Raw genomic sequence first — 23,968 nt, 5'->3', positions numbered from 1 at the left:
CAGATTTACTGAGTCGGTTAAAGTGTTGTCTAATTATGTTGCTGCACTCATTTGGCATGGATCCATGGTCTTTGAAACCTATTTTCCTCATCTTCTTTAGTTAATAATTAAAATTGTTATTATGAGAGGTAAAAATGTGTGTAAAAAAGGGGAAGTACTTATACCTTAATCCTTGTAGGAACAACAGACACTTATACTAACCTAGGATTATCTAATTTAATGGCTTTAATATGACCTTGGTTGTTGCTCCTTTTATAACTGCTGTCTTATACAACAGTCAACTGTATATCAGCAGATTATAACCGCTTTTACCTTCCAAGGTTAAAGATGAAACTTACGTACATGGGAAGAAGAACTGGGATTTCGAATACATGAGGAGTCTTGGGAACGGGCTATAACGAGGATACGATCTTCCACCTCCTGTGCTCGTCTTGGACTTATTCAATTTAAGGTCATACACAGGGTGCATTTCTCTAAGTCTAGACTTTCTGAATTGTATCCAGAAGTGGAAAATAAATGTGATAAATGCCATGGTTCTCCTTGTCACCTTAGCCACATGTTTTTTCTGTGCCCTGAGCTACAAGGTTTCTGGTCAAGGTATTTTGCTATTATGTCAACTGTTCTTGGGGTAACTCTTCATCCTTGTCCTCTGATTGCTGTGTTTGGGATTCCTGCTCGCTCACTTACACTTGATTCCACACAAAGGGATATTATAGCCTTCACATCCCTATTAGCGAGACGTCTAATATTGTTGCATTGGAAGTCTGTTAAGTATCCTACTATTTCCCGGTGGCTTAAAGATGTCATGTTTTTTTTAAAACTTGAAAAAATTAAATATACGTTGAGAGGTTGCACAGCCAAATTTTTTCACAAGTGGCAACCCTTTATCTCTTATTTTGCTAGTCTAGAGGTATTGCCTGTTTGAATCTACTTTTGTTACTGTTATATTCCTCTAATATGTTTGATGGTTGTGTTGATCTGTGTGGGACTGGGGGGGGGGGGGCGTTGTGTTTTGTTTTTTTGTTTTTTTTTGTTGTTTTTTTTCATATATATATATATATATATGTGTATGTTAATTTACTTAGGAAAATTAAGAAAGGTTGATTGTATTTCGGTAACTGCAAGTACTGTTTTCTTTTTTCAATAAAAATATTTTCAAAAAAAAAAAAAAAAAAAAGATGAAACTTACTAGATTTTATTTTCACGACAGTCTTTCATTTCTTCTGATAGGCATCAGTGAGATGCTCCACTACATCAGTTGTTTTCCCACTCTAAAAGTGGCTGTTACAAATATGTTTCATCTCCTAAAAAGCTAATTGCAGACTAGACAGGAAATGTCAGTCTAAAAATGCACTTAGAGGCTACAGGGAGGGCCATCATTTCAGCATCACGCTCTTCCTGTGTTATCGAGGCAGGAATTGACACCCTACCTGAAGGCTGCGGACCACACTAATATTCATCTTTTGGCTTTTAACTGTTCATTGACTAGAAATGTAGTTCAAAGTTCTATATAAAGGCCTAACGCCCAGAAGACCATTTTATTTTTGTTTTACTCATTCAGTATCCCTCTATGCCAGTCTGACCCAGCGCCCCGGAGTACAAAGAACAGCATTGTAGGGGTTACGCAGCAGGGCAAAGCAGCTGCACTGGACAGTGGCTGACTTCACTGGCAATAGCCAACACCTCAACAAAGCCCACTGTGAAGCTCCGTCCACATGAGTGAATAAATAAACTACCTCATGCATCTTTCAACCAGAAGCATCTGCAAAAGGCCCTCAACAAAGAGCACTTTTAATCAAAACAATAAAAACGCAGGTTTGTCAGTATATGATGTTTTTGCTGTCCATTATTATCTCTTGTCATATTCTCTGAAAACTCTGGTTTAGAGCAGCTTTTTAGGTGGTTAGGTTATGTTGGCCGTTATGCCGTCATTTAAAATTTAATGTACTGCAGCAAATTAAAAATTGCTTCATCGCAGAGACCATCCAGCAGGGGAGCGGCTCAGACTCTCAGTGTTGTATGCGGCACATGTAGAGTATGCATCACAACTAAGCAGACGAGTTTCAGAGTTAGGCAAGACCTTCGCAGTGTCGCTCATCCTTATTTTTACTCTTACTTAAAAATTTTGACCATCTTAACGTAAAACTAGCTCATATATTGCCTGTGGCTTCGGAAGATCTGCAGTTTGAGCCCCAGCTCATCCAGTCTAAAGATTGATGTATCCTAAGGCAAGATACTGAACTCAAATTGCCCCCGAGGCATCTATCGGAGTGTCAATGTGTGCGCGTGATAGTTAAATAGAAAGTATTTAAAGGCACAGAATAAAGCGCTGTATGAATGTGTGTGTGAAGGAGGAAAATGTGGCTTGTATCAACATCAGCTGCAAAGCCCAGTATTGCTTCCATGCCTATTGGGGTTACAGACTCACAGCATATTTAAGCTCCCATGCTTTTGTCAAATTTCATAAACGGAGGAAAAACAATTTGTTTGTTATCACTTATCCATTTCAGGGTCATGGTGAAGCTGGAGCCTTTCCCAGGTGCCATGGGGTGAGAGCACGGGTCACCAGCCTGTCGTACGACTATAACACATACTGACAGACAACCTTTCGTGTTCATGTTCACACCTACGGCCAATTTAGAATTACCAATTAACATAACCTGCATGGCTTTTGACTGTGGGAGGAAGACCGAGAGCCTCTGGCGAAACCCACGCCGGCACTGGGAGAATATGGACACCCAGGACGGCCCGAGCAGCTTGTGAATTCAAGCCCGGGACCTTCTTGCTGTGAGACATTAGTCCTAACCTCTTAATGTTACATGTGGCTAATAATTATGTTTGTTTGTGACTACATGCCGATAGCATCCGTTCATTGTTGGTTTGGGTGTTTTCTTGAGATTTGGAAAACCTGATTGCTGGTATATTTTGATTACGGCAAGGATAGCATTAACTGAGCATAAAAGAAATTCACGATCCCAATTAAAGCCTCCTGTGCCAGATGGTTTAACCACCTGTTTATTTTCTGACCTTGCTTCACTTCTAGAGTTTTCCTCCCTGACTGTATAAAATCGGGTCCCTGGAGGCAATAGGTCCTATGACTGCTGCTGTTGAGAGGTTTGGCATACGATAGATGGAGTAGCAAGAAACAGAGGATCAAATCACTTCTTCCTGTCCCAGATAGACACAGAAGAAGAAAGGCCAAGATGAGAAGTGGGGAGGGTGTGTGTGTGTGTGTGTGTGTGTGTGTGTGTTTGGCCTAGGCAGGTTGTGAAAAACAGCAGGTTTCTCCATTGCTCTGGGCGAGTCTCTAATGACTTCCAGACCTGCTCTCATACAGCCTCATGCGTCTAGACTGCAGCTACAGTTCTCTGTCCACACAGTTGCTCTCTCTCTCTCCCAGGTCAGCCCCTCCAAAAACACACACACACACACATACACAGACACATACCACTCCCCAACCCACCCGGAGCCCTCTGTCCTCTTAGATAACTACAGGCATTTTAGTCTCAGAGGATGACCAAAAAGACACTGCTACTTTCATCCTCACCCCAGGGATTCGGCCTCAAAGCATCTCAACATCTAGTTGAGGACTTTGAAACAAGAGCTGTCTTTTTTTTTTCTTTTTTTTCTTGTTTTTTTAGCACTTTCTGTTTGGTTTCGTGTCACGACTGTGTCCTCTGTGGGTCTGAGTGTTAGTGGAAAATCACATTTACCAGGGAAAAACAAACTTTGTAGATCTTCTAATTGGCCGTGACAGAGCTACTCAACGGCAGAACGACCTCCTCTCATTTGCTGATAGAACATCCCATTGTTTTCTCTCGTCTGGCGGTGGTTAGCCAAATAAATCGAAAAGTGCATCAATCTCGGTCTTTTAGTCAACAACTGCTGTTAGAGCGTGTTTGAGAGAACAAACGCTGCAGTATTATATTGGCATACCCCGGATACAGAGGAAGATACATTTTACAAATCTACCCATGCAGGTTCTGATCAATTTCCAAGCCAATTTCACACTTGGTGACCGTTGGTTACGTGCATAATTCACACATTGCCAAAAGATGAGAAGCTGAAGATGTTCTTTAGACCAAGTGAGCTCGCATTTTTAATTTGAGATTGAATAAAATGTAAGGTCTGCATAACACTGCATTTTTAACTGATTTAGTGAAAATGCTCCCTGTCTTAACCTGCCTCAAACACACCCTTATTCTTATCAAATGTGATAAGCAGTAACCTGAGCACAGAATGATTCACTCTGGACTCTATTATACAACAAGAAAGAGAAGCAACATAACTAGTCTTTAATGTCTCTTCTCAGGACAACAGTTATCTGTCTCTGAATGATTAACTGCCAGATAGTTTATTCTGCTGAATAAGTGAGATGCAGCATGCTCAATAACCTGATGATTTATTTGGATACAGCATATTTGAGCCTTTAAACTCATTATTTTTTGAAAGACTTACAAACATCAGGCTCTTCGTCAGAGCCGTCCGGGCAGTCCTTCTCCCGATCGCAGCGCCAGCCCTTTGAGATGCACGTTACCCCATCTTTGCACACAAACTGCTTTGGGCTGCAGGTCCTTGGGGCTAAAAAGAGATAGAAAAAGAAAGTAAGACTAAAAGGATTTCTGGGAGAAAAATAAAAGCAGCTCTTTTTTTTTGTCAATGATCTTTATTCCTGAGGTCTCATTAGGAAGCGGTGTCTGTTGTGAGTCAATAGAAGCTCACACTGGCCCTAATTAGGTTTTGGAACGTTGTTACATGACGGAGGGCAATAGAGAATGGATACACACACAAGAAAAGCAAAATGAGCACTGAAGCAAGCCTGGAAGCAGCTTTGCATAAACTTGCTGCACCTAAATATCCAGGTCAGTATTTGCAAGCCGGTGGCAGAGAAGCAGCTCGTCTGGAGGATATCAAAGAACATCCTGTTCACTGAATTACCCTCCCTCTATTACCCCCCTTCAGTCCAAACTTCCAGGGCGAGGAAAAACTGCCCACTCTAGCCACAGCCAAATGGCAGCGCATATTCAAAGCCACATTAATTCAAGTCCTCTCTGTGCAGCACATGAACACTTTAACAACACATATACACACAGAGAAGCAACAAAGCTGAGTCATTCAGCTTTGGTTTTGGACGAGCAGGACTTACTGTTGAGCGGTGACCAAAAAACAGACGATGGAGTACAAAGTCTTTGGCTTTGAAAATACGTTAAAACAAATGGAAGAAATAATCTCGGTCTCCAAGATTTTACAAACTTAGTAGGAAAACGTAAACACTGACCTAAGCTTTTTAACCATATTTCATTCAACGTGTATTCAGCTGTCACTGAAGTGTAAATAAAGGCAGGGATTAATGAATACTCTGACATGGACTGCTCTTCACATTGTCCCGAGCACTCTTTGTTCACGTCCTCTTGTAAAGCTGTGTTTTATACAGAGCAGATGTTATTTATTATTGCCAGTGTTTGATAAGTTCCCATAAGGTAATCACTGCAAAATAAATTGCTAAATTGTTTCTTTTTAAATCATTCGTCATCAGAAAGAGTAATTCCTACATTACTTAACATGTGTACGTTTCAGTTGCTCTACCTAACTGTAAGGAAATCATACAGAAGTGATGCTTTTTTGTGGTTTTACAGACAGCAGCCTACGATCTGTGGATGTTTATCAGAGTCTATGGTATTTACTGTCTGTCAGCAGCTAGCTTAACATTTGCCATTATGACCACATGCAGCAACATCTTATAAGTACTCGCTTCACAAGGTTCAAAAATCCCAGCAGATATGTGAACGCAAGCTGTTAGCAGGCAACCGGCTAGCTTAGCTAAGATTACTTTGTTGATACCAGAAGGCTGAAGTCTCCTCTTCTGAACAAAGACTGTATACATAAACTAGACTTTTATATACAGTCTATGCTTGCAGCTGCACAACCCAAGCCACAGTGCTAAGCTAAGACATACCAGACCACGCTGAAGACGGAGAGACTAAGATGACTTTGAACCAAACAACATATTCCTCTAATTATATTACAGTTACTGGCATACTGGTAACTAATATAATTACTTGATTCCCCCCCAAAAAATTAATTCATTTTAATAGTACGTTTAACTAAAACGGTTTTTTTATTATGTTACAAACTAAATATAATTTTCTAGTTATATTTAAAGATATAATAAACTGCTTAACATGGTAATAAAAAAGGTAGAATTACAGACATTTTTGTTAACTAACTAGTAATGCCCATGTTAGAGTATTGTTTGGCTTGTTTGTGCTGTTGGCACTTTATCACACTGAGAAAAGTACAAAAATAGAGACAGTAGATGTTGTTTATATGCTACAAATGGGTCATTTTAGCCCGTTGCTAGGTGGTTGCTAAGCATGTATCATTCAGCTTTTGAGGATATAAATGAGATGTTACTGTTGTGAAATTAAAATGATAGGATGCTTTCGCAAGGTGCTGTAGGTGTCTAAAGGGTAAAAACGGGTCATTTTAGCACATTGTTAGGTGTTTGCCAGGCAAAGTGATGGCATTAGAGTATCAACAATATGCATGCATAACTCAGCTTTTCTAGGTTTAAATTAGATCTTACATCAGATGATAATTTTATAAGATGTTACGGGTGCATAAACTCTAAAAACAGGCCATTTTCAAACTGTTGCTAGGCAAATTGATGGCACTGTAAGATCTGATATAGATAACAACCTTCAAGGACCAAAGATAAACCTGCATGCCAGGTTTGGTTGCTCAGCTCCTGATGGTCTAGGAGGAGATTGTGAACAAAGAAACAAACTCACAGATGGCGATTTCATGCATTGTAGTAAGATGGGACCATACGGTAAATAATATACTAAGATTTAGCTTAATACATGACCGAGAAGTGTTGTTTTTACCATTTTGCAAAAGTCTTTCATGGCATTTAAATGGAACAAACCGACACTTTAAAATTTGTCTGTTTTTGTGGATATTCAGTGTTTAAATATCCATCACGAGGCTGGTGTTTTTCCATCATTTGAGTTCAAAGTTTGTTTTTCTAATAGACTCCTTTATTTCTTCCTGTCATTATTTCGAATATAGTGGTCTGAGGGTGATTCTTCCAACATCTTTGACAGCATCGCCTCACTGAAGCGATCCACCCACCTCAGTCCCGCGGCACGACTGATGATTTACATTTTCAGTGTTATCTTAAAAAGTGTGTTGTATAGACGATTATGTAACGCCATTGTGCAGACGAGTCAGCCTCTTTGGGTCAGAATGCGAGGCCAGAAATGGGCATTTTTACCAGAGCTACAACTTAGTCAGATAGAGAGCATGACGAACAGGACGTGGGGGAGTGTAGGATAGCATAGGAGTGGCTTATGGGATGAAGAAGGATAAACAGGATGACGGCATCTACATGTAAAGCTACTCTTCAACTCCAGCAGTGAAAGGAATCTTCAAATGGGGCTCAACCTAAAAACCATGAATTCAACCTGACATATTGCTGCGCACATTCACACGCTCCCCACTTATCCTCCGCTCTGTACCGCTGTGATCACCGTGTGTGTGTGTGTGTGTGTGTGTGTGTGTGTGTGTGTGTGTGTGTGTGTGTGTGGATGAGTGTGTAAAGGGTCGCCTTTTTTTTTCTCTCTCTCAGAAGTCACAAGGTTTTGAATTATTCATGAAATGCAACCAAGCTTGTGTTAAAGGGTTTCCTCTTTGCTTCTCTTCCCTCTTCTTCGGTGTGTGCGATCATGTTTTTTTGTTTGTTTGTTTAGGGATATCAGCACCAGCCAGAGCAGGCAGCAGTTGTGGTGTATCTGTCTATTGTCTATTGTTTATGTAGATGCTGACACGCTCTGCTGTGAACTCCGCTTTCAAAATGGCTGTGGGGGGAGTTAACAAGCACCTCAGGCTCAGCTGCAAGCGGCTGCTGACAGAATCATATCAGGGAAAATAAGAAGTAGGTCAAGAGGTTAGCTAAGGAAAAGTGAAGCTCAGTCTGGGATGGGCAAAGGGAAACCATTAAAGTAAGTCCTGGGCTACCCAATCTAAATAGCAGGCAATGACAAGTAATGACAAAATACTTAATTTTGGCGAGATCAAGAAAAAGAATCAATCGTATTTTGAATATGCAGGTTTACTTGCATGTGAACTGAGGTAAAACTGTTTAGTCATAGAAGATAGAAGACAGCTGCCAGTGACAACCACTTTACTGTTAGCTGTGAAAGCAGTCTGCTGCTGGCACGATCTGAATTAATATGGTTAAAAGTCGGGGTTTAAAGGGATCCAAGGACAGCTTTAACTGAAAAGCAAATAAATGAGGTCAACAGATGGATAGGCCGAATGATGATATAAGAGAACAAATTAGATGTACGGCATCAATGCGAGAGGAAATGGAGAGTGGGCAGTGAGCTACAACTCCTTGGGGGAAGTGATCTCAGCTTTCAGGACAGGCCTGAAGATCAGAGAGCACACTGAGCTGGGCAGGGATATTGAGATGGGATGGAGGAATGTAACACTTGCTATCAATGAGCTGCCTGTGTGCTTACTAAAGCGGAGGCTGCGGGAAAATGTTTTGAATTGTCGCCATTTGGGACGGTTTATAACCCACTGCCCTCTGCACCCCGCCGCTGCCCGCGAGCCCTCTAAGATGAGCTCTGTCTGCTTGGGAGGAAGAGACCTATACTAAGGCAAACACAAGCCTTGCCCCCAGTCACTGCAGCATTTCCTCAGACACCCACAGCAGAGCTATAAATAAGTTGGAAGTCTGCCCTCTGAGATCAACCAGGACAAAGCTCCAGCAGACACTGAGACTATGGCCTCATCACACACTGCTCAGCAGCGGTTGAGATGAAGGCAGACTTAAAGTACTGTCAACAGTGGGGCTGAAAGGACTCTGAACAGCAGGAAGTTTCAAAGTTAGTTGTTTAAAGGGTCCTTAAGAATACAGGAACTGTTTAAGGGCTCTAACTGTTGCATTTGGCACCTACTTTTGTTCTGTCTACACTGTAGAAACTAGAGACCATTGTGGTTCTTTTTTAACTATTTAGATACTTCATCAGCCTATGAAGAACCCCAAGTGACGTAGTTATGCTGGGACTAGTGTATAAATGTACCTCATTTTTGAAAACCAGTGTAAACACTGGTATAGACATTATGGACTAATATTTGTACAATCACTGGCCACTTCATTAGGTAAATGGTAAATGGCCTGTATTTATATAGCGCTTTACTAGTCCCTAAGGACCCCAAAGCGCTTTACATATCCAGTCATCCACCCATTCACACACTGGTGATGGCAAGCTACATTGTAGCCACAGCCACCCTGGGGCGCACTGACAGAGGCGAGGGTGCCGGACACTGCCGCCACCGGGCCCTCTGACCACCACCAGTAGGCAATGGGTGAAGTGTCTTGCCCAAGGACACAACGACCAAGACTGCCCGAGCCGGGGCTCGAACCGGCAACCTTCCGATTACAAGGCGAACTCCCAACTCTTGAGCCACGATCGCCCCTTGCTAGCATTGGTTAAACCAATGCTAGCAAGTTATACCTTGCTAGCATTGGTTTAGACCCATTTTGCTTTTAAAACTGCCTTAATTCATCATGGCCTAGATTCAACAAGGTCCTGAAAACATTTCTTAGAGATGTTGGTCCATATTGACATGATAGCATCACGCTGCTCCTGCACTTTGGTGGCTACACATCCATTAAGCTAATGTCCCATTCCATCACATCCCAAAGGTGCTCTATGGTCACGAAGGCATGGACAACACTCATGTCGGCTCTGTTGTTTAAACAATGATCAGTAGGGGCGGAGAGTGTGCCAATATGATGTCCCCCACACTATTACACCATCACCAAAGTGCACTATTGCTACCAATTCATGATGAATCAGTGCTTTCATGTTGCTTTTGACCAATTCTGACTTTATTGTCCAAATGAAATCAGGATTTGTCAGATCAGGCAACATTTTTCCTCTTTTGCTGTCTTTTGCTGCTTTAGCCTCTCTGCTTCAAAATTGAATGTCTCGTGTTTTCAGACATGCTCTTCTACATACTGTGGTTGTGCAGGAAAATCCCAATAGATCAGCAGTTTCTAAAACTGTGAGATCAGTCACATCTGCCACCAACAAAGGTGACTTAATTCCCTTGGGTTTCCTCATGCTGATGCTCAATTCGAATATCAGAGATGGTCGCCTTGACTAAATCTACTTGCCTCAATGTATAGATCTTCTGCCACATTATTGGTTGAGTACTGATTTAAGTTAACAAGTAATTGAGGAAGCAAAGAAAAGGCTGGTGAATGTATAGTACTTTTCTAATCTTACTGACAAATTCACAGAAAATAAAGGTCCACAAGATACGACATACATCCTGACCATTGGGAAGCTATTGCATCATTTCAGCATTCCAATTAGTAGATCTTAGATAGCTTCAAATTAAACGGGGGAAGAAAGAGATGTGAAGGTATTTAGTTCCTGGGGCACCTCCTCAGTAGTTACTAACCACCAGCTAGTCCTCAGGTTCAGTCCTGAAACTGCTAATCACATCACAGGAGTACTTTCCTTAAAATGGATAGTGACAATGTATCAAAGAGTGGAGTTAGAAATCAAAAAATGAGAATTTCAGTGTAGTAAACCCACCACTGTGATAAGACCAACAGTAGATAGAATACAGATTAGTATTATTATTAGTATTAATATAGGTTATAGAACCTTCTGAGGCCAAACTCTGAACTTACTAAGAATCAGCTTTCTTGGCCAGCCTTACATGCTGATGTTAAGTAGGTAAAATATTTACTATGCACACCATCTTAGCTTAGTGCAGACCTTCCCAAAGTGTGGGGCCCGCCCCCTGGAAGGGGGGGGGCAGAGCCATTGCAGGGGGGGCGCGGTATGAAAAGGGGAAAAAACAAAAAAACAAGGCTTGGACACTGCTAGCACAGGCCGCCCACACAAACGCAAAGCAGGAGATGAAGCATCGCTGAATATGTTTCCAAACCAACTTCCTTCCAAGCCAAAGACTAGAAAATATGGTGAAGCATATCTTCCCTTTGGTTTCACCTGCACAAGTGCCAGGTAGGTCTCCCCTGCAGAATTGGTTTTCCCTTACTGGGATCAGGCGTTGGGCTCTTCAAATCACGGACAAACAGTATCCCACATTCTTGATTTTTAGTTCACAAACACTTCTTGTAATAAATAACTACTCCTGACATTTTGGAGATGTTGGCTCTTTATACAGTAAAGTTACAGCAGGATACAAATAATATCAGGCTGATCCTGCCACGATTTGTTCCCCCGGTTCAAATCACGGACAAACAGTATCCCACAGCTGCTTATGTTTTTAAACCCATTTTGCACAGAGAGGCATTTTTTGAAAAATGTATTGATAGCAATGTTGAATATTATTACACAGGAAAAAAACAACATGTAAAATAATCACACCGCAACGCCTCTGCCTTTGTAAATAGAGGGACAGTAACTGGTGTAAAACCTGCAGATAGTCAGATTAACAGTATTTTGTCTCCATCTCCCATTCTGCAATTCATCTCATGTAAACAATAACGTGGCGCACAGCGTGACGTGAAAAAAGGCACATACCTTTGACAAACTCTGTATTCCTCGTCCACACGTAAAAGCAAAAAAAGGAGTTTTAAAAAATCTCAGTTTTCGGTGATTCGAAACGCCGTTTACATGTGGACGAAACAGCTGTGTTTTCAAAAATACGGACATAGGTGCGGACGTAGCGTTAGAGTTAGTAGTTTATTTTATTACTACCTGTAATTTATTGCAGTTTACTTGTATTTGCTTAATTGTTTACTAAATGTTTGAGGTGTGAAATAAACCGCAATTGAGCAAAATATGGGTGTGTGTGGTTGGAGGATGTGTTTTTTGTGTTTCTCCCCCGGGGGGGGGGACATTTTTCTTGTAAAACAAAGGGGGGCCTAGCAAAATAAGTTTGGGAACCACTGGCTTAGTGTGTTAGCACAGCTGAAGCTGATGAGGCTGATGGGATGGTGATACTGTGTTTGAGGGGAAAAAATGACACTGAGCACATTTCTTTATACCAGATTTCTTTGGACTGAGCTGTTGATACATGTTATCCTGCTTGCACAAGTTGGGGAAAAAATGGTAAATCAGAAATTCACCTTTTTTTTTTTAAAATAGCAAACCTCTAAAGCTATAAATATATTGCAATGCATGTGGCCATACCACCAGGTGAGCCATAAAATAACTAACAGCAAACTGTTTTAAAGTATACAATAAAACAATTGTTATTTGACTGTTAGACCTGCTACCCAAGCTTCATCTCACAAGACTGGAATCTGACTGTCTTTATGAAATAAGAGTTGGGTTTTTCCCCTGACTTTTCCGAACCTAAGTCACTCATGCCATCCACATACACTGAGACTAAGCAGGAAAAGTATCATATAAAATCTTTATACAAAAGAAAACTAATTCAACTGAAACTAAGAAAGCTGCCAGGGGGCATAAAAGTACCAGGAGGGCGTGCTGGCTGAAGTAAACACACAGTGACGTCATTTTAAACACTTACAGAGAGTTTTGAAATGTCTAATGGGAAACAAACGCCAAGTTTAGTCTACAGAAGACAGCATGTACTCGCACAAATGAAACACTTCAATAGTTTCTCAAAGGTTAAGATGCTGTCACTAATTTAAACATTTTTGCTTCTCAAAATATGTGTCATCATTATGTTTTCTAATATTTAACCAAGGAAGTTTAACATCTTGAGTTGTGTGCTGCAAGTCCTGACCCTGACACAGACTCTGGAAAACTTTGAGTTGGATTTGATCTTTACTGAGTCACCCACTGAGGAAAGAACCCAACCCAGCCGGTTTGATATCGACTTGGAGCTAAATGTCTTGACAGAATTCAACAAAAAATAAATAGAAAATTTCACAGTGGATTCATGGCAACACGCTTCTCACTCTCAAGAAATGGCATCTGACAAACTTGTATAGATATAGAAAACACTGAGGTTGAGCGAAAAAGAAATGGGATATGGGTTTATTTACTTGGCCTATGGGCTGAACTGAGGGGGTTCTGCTAAGTGCCAAAATTGAGGGATGAGCATATCGGCCTCTTTGGCTGCAGTCTGCCAACTCTTCATCCACCTCCACAGCTGAGCCATAAACACTTCAGAATTTTGTAATGGAAGAGGAGGAGAAGAAAGAGGGAGGGAAAAAGTTCCTGTGTTACAAAACAAGAGATAAAGGCTCCAGCTGTGCCTCTTAAACAAAATGGGTTGTAGATGGGTCTTCCAGCGCATTCCACCATCAACCAAAAACATAACACCAAGACAACAAAGGCATGATGAAAAAAAGGTCTCCAGACTTAAATCCTATAGAAAACCTGTGGATAGAGGTTAAGCTTCAACTGATGAAGCAGCAGCCAAGAAACCTAAAGAGTTTCTGTAAAGAGGAGTGGGCAAAACTACAGACTAACTAAATTAACCTCTGTGCTTGCCAACAAGGATTTCTCCACTAAGTACAAAGTCATGTTTTGCAAGGGCCTCAAATGCTCATTTCACTCAATGACATGCAAAGAACTTTTTCGTAATGTGTTTTCTCTGGATTTCTCTCTTTCCAGTAAAATTAAACTACCATAAAATCACAGTGTTCATTTCTTTGTAAGTGAGCAAACTTACAAATTCAGCAGGGGATCAAATAATTATCTCCCCCACTGTACTTGTCACCTACATTAAGGTAATGAGGTCTTTAAAAAAAATCTACAATCCAAGTCAAAGTTTGGCTTGTGCGTGCAGACTTACTCAACCGCCTTCTGGATGGATGTAAATTTTGTGCCACGTGTACGTTCGTATGCATGAAAGTGTGTGTCATGCATGCATTAGGCTCAGGAGAGCCATCACGAGGAATATGTTCAAGTCTGGTGCTAGCTGCAAAGGCAAATGAGGCTTCATTTACAGGGCAACACACTCCTGAATGTGACTGTCTGATTTTTACAGGTCAAATCTGAGAAGAAAAAAAAACTCCACAAATTTCAGCAAGCCTTTGTAGTATTGTGAACAAGAACCTATTAGTTGAAGCAGAGTAATCAAATGAAAAGCTATTTGGATGTCTGGCTGAGATTTCACCATGTCTCAGCCCCGGTGTGGTAATCAACCATGACTGCTATTTGTGCTACTACGCTCACTGTTAGAACTCAGGGGGGGAGGAGGTCATGAACTCCTTCGCTTCATCATAAGGGTTAATCTTTTTTTTCTAAAGAAGAAGAAAAAGGGACGAAGCAGAAAACCACAAGGTGTGATGCATCATTATCAACTTAGTCAGTTTAGACAAATCCCTTTGTCGCACTAGCACCGAAGCACACGCCGTATGCAGCGGCAGAGGGGGGGAAATGACAATTAAGCCTGCTTAGCATGCTGCCGAGGGGAACATATTAAAGAAGATTATATGAAATTCTTTAGTGCCTTTTCGTAAGACCAGTACAAATTTCAAGTCTCAGTGTGACGCATGAGCTCTATGCAACAAGACCTGATTCTCCAGAATGTTTTTTCACCTCCATGTGCTAAAGCAACCTTGGCTGAGACTCCAACGAGACACTGACGATCAAAAAGCAAAGTCGGAAGAAATCCTCTTGCATAAAAAGTAACAGATTTAAATCTAAAGGTTGCTGAAATTTCCTTTTTGGGGAAATTTGGGAATTCAAACAAGTCTGCATGAAAATGTAAGAAATTGATATCGCTGTAAATACATGTCTGTGGTATTTAAGCAGACAGCAGCTGTTAACCTAACTATGCCTAAAAATGGACAGAGAAGGAAAACCACTAGCCTGACTCTGTCATGTGGCAACACAGTCGCTCAAAAATCTCTGTTAATAAGAACATTTTCTGAGTGCTGTAAGGTGGGTTTCTTGGCCTTTGGCACATTGAGAAAAGACTGTGAGCGAGTGATATAATCCTAATCTTAATCTGAAAGCCAAATCACTCCTTCAGCCAGTTCATATATTTAAAAATGCAATTGCACACACTCCAAAATACCTCATATAAATAAGGAAATGTCTTCAGGGATATTTACCAAATATATTCCAACTAGTTTAGTGTGTGTAGGCTAATAACAGCAGACCAAACAGCGACCCATTCTTTTCCCAGAAGCACACAATGCACATAATCAGAGAGACCACATTGCCTACACACATACATCTGAATGTGGGAAATCTTATGCAAGAAGCCAGTTGCTTAAAAACTGCGTGCAGCATTTGCAGTGTGGCTCATAAAGTTAGCTCCACAGGTTTTTGGATTTGTATTTTTGCCTTTGCACACCACAACAATGGATCCTAAATCCAACAATCAAGGTGTGATTGAAGTGCAGATTTTCAGCTTTAATTCAAGGGGTTTAGTAATTAGCTGTTAGGGAATTACAGCTATTTTTTTTAGACACAGTCACTAAGGCCTGTTCTCTCGTGCTTTTCTTGCTTTGCATTGGGAAACAACATGTGATCAGTCTTTTAGAGTTTGCCTAAATCTAAGCAGAGACTTAAGCCCTGTTCACTTAACAGTTCATCCTCCTACTTCTATCAGCACTCACGTCATTAATGAACACTAGTGACCCGCTTCCATCGGCAGCCATGCATGCCCATGCTCTAACATTGCCTCCTTCATCAAGGTCCTCATCAGACCCTGCTAAAACTCTTTAGTCGATACATGTAGGTCAAGTTTGTCTCTTGCTGTGCTTTTACAAATTTTATCAATTTTTTTTTAATTCTTACTAACAGAGTGTCTCTGCAAGTTTTCTGCTTTTTTGACTTGTTTTTTTTTTTTAATCCCACTGAGGAGCGCCTGTTTAGCATGTATTTCTTTAGATACCACAGAGCGCTTCTATTTTTTATCTTCCTTTTCTGATTGCCTCCCCCGTGTCTGATGTTAGGGCGTGCTTTAGATCATGAACCTTTTCTCTCATTCTTCATATTTTTTTCTTCCCATCCTTTCTTCCAAGTTCATTCTGGTTTCATCTGTACAAAGATTATTTTTTAGGAGATCTGTGCAAGCTCTTCTGGATATTTTCTGTCAAAGTCTAATCTGGCCTTCTTATTCTTGAGAATAACCAGTGGTTTGCACCTTGTTATAAAACCTTCATTCACGAAGGAATGTCTTGAATGCAGACTTTGACAATGCACAGTTTAGAGTGTTAATTTAGTTAGATTTGAAGTTGGGGTTGTTTTTTTTTAAACCATGGAGTTAATTCTTCATGCACTTGTCTTCTGTGGTCTTTCAGGCCTTTTGGTGCTGCTGAGCTGGCCACTGTTGATTCGTTTTTGCTGTCTCTATGATAGTTTCACTTTGGTTCTCTTACTGGACATCATATTGAAAGTTCCAGTAAGAAGCTATGAAATGCAATTTCAACACTTGGGATCAACTCCAGATCTGCTCGTCAGTTTTGCGGCCTCACTTCAAGAATAGCTTAAACTCTGCACTTCAATCACATATTGTTCTCTTTAAAATACACAGTGATAGTGTACCGAGACAAGAGCATGAAAAAAAATATGTCACTGCCCAAAAACATATGGACCTAACTGTAAATGTGTAAAATGTTTGCCAGGAATTGCTACATAAATAATCTCCCAGTTGACTGCTATATTTCCTCAGGCTTGTTTCTCCACTACAGACCAGGTGAGGAGATTTTTTTAAAAATATTTTTTTACCTCAGAGTCAAGGCTACTGTCTGCTCTTTTTTTTAGGCCTATGTTGAGGTTATTGTTATTTACATTTTGCATTAGAAGTTTGTAAATGAATCTAAATCACAGTGCTATGAATTATAACCTCGGTGCTGGTGCGTCTGGGCCTGTGGCTCAGCGCTCATTGTTTGAACCCGAGTTAGGAAGAGTTTGCTGGCATGAAGCCGGAGGACTCTTATTACATTGTGGAGCCTAGATACAAACTGTGATGTATCAGCAAAGGCTGGAGAAAAGGATGAGGTCTGTTTGTGTAGACCTCTGGATGCGTGTCCACTCTATCCCGGAATAAATGGATGTCAGTGAAAAACAATGTTTCTAGGAAAGGCCTTAATGGATGTTAATAAATATATTTGTTAGAGGCCTAGTGCTAAAAAAAAGAAAAAAAAAGACTACATATTGGTTATATCTGCTGGTGCAACCAAGACTGGGAACATTTTGAACAAATAAAAAAGACATTTCCCCTGGGGCTGGAGCTGAAATTCAACAATGTTTACAACAGGAAAATAAAGCAATTTATCTAGCAAACTGATAAAAGAAATAAATTCACAAATTCTGCCTTATGCTGGGACAATCTATCACATTGCCTCCCTCGTGCTTTACGAAATCTGAAACTTGGTAAAGAGAAAAGAAAATGAGAGAAGGTCACAGCTTGAGTCATTAATATAACAGACATCCTTTCAGACTGACGCCCGAGGAGTGAGTTTACCTCATGTTTGCTATCGGTGATAAAAGGGTCCCAGCAAATCCTACAGCCTGACCATGGCACTGCCTCGCATCAGCATGACGTGGTTGTTGTTGACGTTGATGAATAATGCACATTACACACCTATAAAGCACGACAGCTTCTTTGCAAATCTGGCAAAACCCTTCAAACTGGACTCATTACACAATATTTAAGCACCTTTGTGTCACCATTTTTGGGTTTTTTTGTTGTTTTATCATGACAATTGGGTTGTTATGAAAGGTTAGTCATCCACTTCTTATGAAAACTGTTTCTCTCTCACACACACACACACACTTAGACTAATATTTTATTTTGTTGAATTTTCAAGGCAGCCTGATTACTTACGTAGCCCACTCCTACATGTGCTCGCATCTAGCAGCAGATAACACGGCTTTCCACTAAGTGTTGCAATAATAAAGGAGTTACATACTTCGATGCAATAATAGTATTTCAAACAAGTACCAGGGGGAATCAGTGCCACAACATTAAGAGCGCTGCAGGTTTAGAGTTTTATTAAAAGAGAAAAATATTAAGGCTATAATACGGCCAAAAGCTGCGTTTGATTTAAAGTGCACTTTCTAATACTATTAAAAAAAATGCTGTTTAACCTGAGAGGATGAGAAAAATGAAGAAGAAGACAGCAAGGCAGTAAGTCAGTGAGAGGCGGCTGGGCTGTGTGGGCACTGCAATGTGTGTCTGTGTGCGTGCGAACTCGACGGTGGGGAGAGAAGAGAGCAAGGAAGTGCAGTTCAAATCAGCGTATCAATACTGCAGGAAATGAAAACTAAAACTCTTTCAAGTCTGGTATGGAAAAATCAATAATTTGACAAAGTAGCTGCGGCAGTAGATGTGAAGTTAATTGTCTTTGCCCTGGTACATATCGGGGGAAGGTGTACTGATGAGTTTTACACATGAGACTACAAGTATAACACAAGAGTGAAATGACTGTCTTTGTCATAGCTATACTTTTATCTACAGGCCATCTTTGGATTTAAAGCTACTACTCAAAGCAGATCCAACATCAGAGTGGTCTTCTTTGCCCCAGAAAAAAAGTCCTCCTCACTTTGACTCAGATTGAAAAATTGAAAATCAGATTTTCTTTGTTTTTGATGTTGCAGACTGAGACTTTACTGATTTGGGTCGCTCTCACTGTGCTGTTTCCTAAAGCTCTACAAATCAACCTACCTGCTTGGCAAAAAACTGCAGATTACAAAAAACAAACCTCAGAAAACTGCCAACTAACTACTGGACGCGGTCGAGAATTTATCTGCAGAAACAGACAAATTGTTCCCTTAGGAGTTGGTGAATAGCCAAACAGGCTTGCACACGGGTGTAAATCTTAAGACCAGATAGCAAAAAAACATAAAAGCAGAATAAACATCTGTGTTTCACCACTTTGCTCCTAAAAAAACAAAACAAGTGCAGTAAATAAGCAGATATGTGAATTTATAAAAAAATAACAGGCTGCACAGCCTGAGCCTAGCCTTCACATCAAATACGATTAGGAATATTTGCAGGTGGTTGCAAACACCGGAGCCAAATTTCAACTGGACACTGACTCACAATCCTGAACACTATGTTAGGTCAACTATGGAGCTCTCTGCAGCTCATCGCTACTGCCCCAAAATCCTGTTCTCTCCTGAAACACGTTGAAGCGCGCTCATCCTTCTCTTCTTCTAACTGTCATTAGAAGGTTTTGTAGTATTACTTTGTACTCGCTTTTGGTCTTAATGCAGGAGTATTTCTGCTATTGTTTCTAAAGAGAGGTGACCTGTGAATAAGACTAACATTTTCCAGGGATTATATTTCATCTGAGGTACAAATCAAAGGATCCTGACATGAGATGGACTGGTATTTTAACTAAGCTTCAATTCATACGCAGTTTCTTAAAATATCATCACCTTCACATACAGTACGGTGACGGTTGTTAAGTCATTTGCTGGCTAATGTGTTGCGAATGTAAAGAAATGTCATGATCATTACATCCCAAGAGCAACTTTCCGCTCTGTCGCCTCTGTGCAGCATCTTCAGTCCTTAAATAGCTCCATATAGATAGCATATCTCAATCAGTGGGTCACAAGCCTAAAGTGGGTCACAGGACTGCTCTAAAAAGTGTACGTGTACCCAGAGCCGAGTGGCTAGAAAGACGTTGCAATTTCAAAGATTTTGACAGTGTACCGCCTAATTATGAAGATTTTGTACACAACCAGCTGGTAGCATTGTAGTCTATATTTACCTATTGAGTATAAGTGAGCTTCAGGAGACGGCTACATTAACTTTAAATAAAGACTAGTGTTGGCAAAACCTCTGCAGCTGGAAAAAGAACCTGTCAAAGTGCCAAAAACTGCAGTTCCTCTAACAGCCACTTGAGGCTGGCTCCAAAACAAGTCAGTCAAATAGACTCTAATGCACAATGGGCATCATCACTCTGAATGGCATGTTTGCACACAGGCATCTGCAGCCATAGGTGTCTGCTATACCTCACCTCCATTGTATTGAAACCACTACGATGGACCTCTCATCACAATCTGTCCAACTATTTTGTGCTTGGTTATAGTGAAATTGCACTATTTTATCAGTATGCTGCTTAGCATTGATATTGCTTTATTGTTACACTACTTAAAAATTCTAGGGAACACATTACCTAGGCTACTTCTGTGCTCACATTTAATACTGCTGCTGCTGCTGGCACCTCATGGCATTGCATTTATACTCTGAATCAGGTCGCCTAGCATCAACTACAGCAGCTTATTTGAAACGAAGGACGGCGAATGACCTTCATTTTGTTTGCACTAAGAAATGCTGCTGCCTGCGAGCTACAATCACCAATAAAATGTTCTTCAGTATTTTTTTTCTATATATCTTTAAAAATATTGTTATTACAGATGTCCTCAGAATATCACAATAGAATTATGAGGCTATATCCCCCACCCCTAAATGTGACCAGCTACCATTGTTCTGGTCATGGTCTACTAGCATCTATAAGAGTTAAAGATAAAAAAAAAAAAAAGGCAAGATTTTGTAAGTGATGCAATGATGTGAATGAGCTTTATGTAACCACCTGATTGTTTTCCCCTGGTTAAGCTCCTCATTCATCCAGCTGGAGTAGCTTTGAAAGTATTTTCAGAAACAAATGAACTGATCTGACCTAGAAATTTATATAAGACTTCTATATATGTCTCATCTGCTGTTTGCATTAGCTGCTGCGCTTAAATGTTTTAGGGTAAGATAAGGTCAACAGCTGTGAAGCTCTCACAAACCTACTCTGTATTCTATACAGTTGTAAACAATAAGCCTTTTGGCCCTATGCTGTCATTGTCATGGGAGTAGCACCCGGCTATCAGCCAAATGCCGGGGCAGTTCTTAGGCCTCCACCAAATGTTGCAGCACAGAGATGCACAGAGGGGAACTGCCAGGATAATCGCTGCATCGTGAGTTCATTAAGAAGGAAGGAACCCGTGCCACTTTCATCATCAAGGAAGAAAAGCAGTAAAAGAAATTATCAAAAGTTGAAGAGACTGATCTTAAGGCACCGCTTCTGCTTTGTCATTTTCTGAACAAAATATTTATCGTTGAAAGCCTGGGGCGGGGTTTGGGGGGAAACTGTCTATTTGTAAGAGGCCAGTGATCTCTTTCTAGAGTGAAATCACTTTCATAGACCGAAGTGATGGGAATTCTTTCATTAGGGCCCTTTCCACTGGGCCTCCAATTAGCAGAGCTCTCTGAACAAGCTGAGACTGTTCATGGAGGTCTCTTCTGGGAAACAAAGAGCAATTTAGACCCAATTAAACTTGGGGTTTGTTGGTACCCAGAGCCTTTTACACTGACTACAGTGTATGAGAAAAAAAGAAAGAAAGAAAAACCTTTATGGAAAAAAAGGAAGAAGACTTTGATGTCAAGTCGGGGGGGGAGGGGGGATTTACTAGTAGCATGTGTAACTGAAGGGGCCCTAAAAAATAAAAGCCATTTAACTACGTTAGAAAGAAGGCAATGTAGTGAAGAAATCTTCCAAATGCATGAGTTACAATTAGAGACTATTTGGTAAATCTCACAGTCAGTCTAACCAATAAATTGTAATGAAACACCTCATCTGTAAACAAATTAGAATCTTTGCTCACAGATGCCGTCGAGCACAGCAGGCTCTGCATCTCAGTGGATTTTTAGGAAAAACTCAGGTTTGGTGATCTCCTCTGTTCCACTGCACTGGTCTGACTCATCAAATGAAGGGAAGGAAAAAAAAGACTCAGAGGGAAGAAGATTTTTGCTAAAACAATCACTGTGAATTGAGGCAGAAGCTGTTTGTTTTAAACGCTTAAATGCAGGCTCTCAAGTCTCTCTCAACTTACAGGTGATTGCAGGCTATCGATCTCCAAGGTGGTGTTTTTATGCGGGGGATTGTGCTCCTTAAGAACCTCACCGCACTGGGCTGCCAAGTGAGATGAGATGACTTCAAAAAGACACAGGGAGCCATTTGTGGCTCGATGAATAATCTCAAAATGCAGCTTGGGATTTGAATCCAAGTCTTGCTGAATTTAATGACACTGTGAATTCAGGACCTCCGATTAGCCCTGCTGACCCTGGTGACATCCCCCTCAAAAATTACATGAAATTAAATTTTAAAAAGCTGTGTTTGAAGAACAAGCTTATAGATTTACTTTCCACCTGCAGAGATTTTAAGAAGTCTGTCAGCAAATCTTTGTCTTTGAATGAATACTTGTTTCCTGTCTTACACAAAAACAGGAACCCTGAGTGGGACTGTGAAGCTTAATAGTTTCCAGAAGTTGTTCCAGTGTGTGTGTGTGTGTGTGTGTGTTCATAAAGTCCGGGGGGGGGGGGGGGGGGGGGGTACAGCAGAGGCGTTTAGAGCTGCTCACTGTCTACCTGCAGATCACAATATGACTGTCGGCATTTCGGGGGCACAGATACGCAACAAACTGAATAATGGCACCGACACACAGCAACAGTGCACAGCGTTACGCATGCCTGTTGATGGCAGCACATCCTCGGAGCTTAAAGATGCAGAAAAAAACCAAGTGTGCAGTGATGGACACGAACGGGTCCTCTGCTCTTAATAAAGCACGATCCAGCCACGGATGGGACAAAAGTGTGGCAGTGCGGTTTGACTGAGGGGTAGCTCGGCTGCTGTCATCGCATCAGCGCTCTCGGGGAAAACTGTTGAACGTGAACTGACTGAAGTCGAGACACATCAGATAGGCTCGATTACAGCGCGGCAGAGGTGCTCACAGCTCTCTTCTTTTTTAATGAGACGTAGTACTATCATAGCTTAAAAAAAAACGCCTCAGACTGCAGGTCGACACATTTTTCTAATGAAGGTATCGACACGTAAACATGAGCTTTGAGCTCTTATCGGGGCCTATGCTGGGATGCGAGCGCCTGAATCAAGTGAAGGGTGGCGGGGTGCTGATGGAGGGTTTGGAGGTGGGGTGCTGTGACATTGCAACATTCACACGCTTCACCGGGACACAGTAACAAAAGACCGCTTTAATTGTCTCGCCTAGGTTTCATCCCCTCCACGTTGCTCCGCTCAGTGGGGGCAGGCATTCCCCCTTCCAACGGGTGCAGTGTACTCTCATTGCAACGCAGGCACAGAGCAAAATAAATCCCGCACTAATCACTGTGCACACATCACCTAACGGCTATAGATCTTTTGAGCAATTGGCACAACACTCTGGGTAACATTCAATCAGCTCTGCTTACCATCAATGGCCCTGGCTGGAGCGATTACTTCCAAATTGTGTATGAATCCCAAGAAAAGCAATCCTGTTGCCAGCATGTTGGCCGCGATGCGCAACATTGTAGCCTATCTTGGAAGAATATTACTCATCAATCGCTTCTTGCTCCTGTCAAAAGCTGGAGGTTGCAGAGCAGACAGGCGACGACGTGTAACCGTGTGCCCCGGCGGGGATGCTCCTTGCTGGAAATCCGCTGTCTGGGTGCGCAGTGAGTGCTGACAGGGCTGCTGCTTGCTGTCTGCCCACACTCGGAGAATAAGTCTTCCAGACTTGTCCAGGCAAAAAGCCGAGGCTTTCTCCCAGCCCGGGTTGCCTAAGGGGTCCTCGGATGCATGGAGAGCCCTGCCACAAAGGCTAGCAGGCTGAATTGAGCATCAAGCTAGCCCGGCTTGTAGGCGAGATGAAGGAGCTCGCTGGCGCCTGTAATCATGCAGCTGTCCGCCTTTTGTTCTCCCTGCCCCGATGGAGAAGAAGTCACAGGGGGGGAATAAGAAGTGGATCAAATGTTCCTCTCCTCCCCGCCACCTCTGCTGCTGCTGGCCACAGATTGAGCCTGAAGCCCGGAGCCCAGTCAGTCAGCGGTCTGAGTGACGTCGCAACATCAGGGGGCTCAGCTGGCCCTCCCCTCTCCCTCCAGCACCACCCGACACCCCCACCACCACCACCATTCACCTCCTTCAAATTAGGCTCACTCATGTAAACTCGCAAACTGCAGTTGCTACCACGGTAGGGATTCTCAGTCCACCTTATTAAACGGATTTGACATTTAGATTGTGACATAAAAAAACACCCGATCGTTC

General features: G+C 41.6%; 1 protein-coding gene across 2 annotated transcripts in view; it reads right to left on the bottom strand.

Annotated features, from left to right (window-relative positions):
• Positions 1 to 23,745, bottom strand: part of lrp1aa (low density lipoprotein receptor-related protein 1Aa) — a 100,634-nt gene extending 76,889 nt beyond the window's left edge. For both annotated transcript variants that reach the window (XM_085273822.1, XM_085273823.1), the window contains exons 1-2: positions 23,134 to 23,745; positions 4,459 to 4,581 (exon numbers count right to left, since the gene is read on the bottom strand). In XM_085273822.1, coding sequence (XP_085129948.1) covers positions 4,459 to 4,581; positions 23,134 to 23,230 — 220 coding nt within the window. In that variant the 5' untranslated portion in view covers positions 23,231 to 23,745. The remainder of the gene's footprint in view (positions 1 to 4,458; positions 4,582 to 23,133) is intronic.
• Between the last annotated feature and the right edge of the window lie 223 nt (positions 23,746 to 23,968).

The sequence above is a fragment of the Mchenga conophoros genome, linkage group LG5 (genome assembly GCF_057382185.1).
Source record: "Mchenga conophoros isolate Kocher_MC1m ecotype Shallow Benthic linkage group LG5, M_conophoros_male_GT1.1, whole genome shotgun sequence".
In the NCBI taxonomy this organism is placed as follows: Eukaryota; Metazoa; Chordata; class Actinopteri; order Cichliformes; family Cichlidae; genus Mchenga; species Mchenga conophoros.
This window is presented reverse-complemented; position numbering and strand designations above follow the sequence as displayed.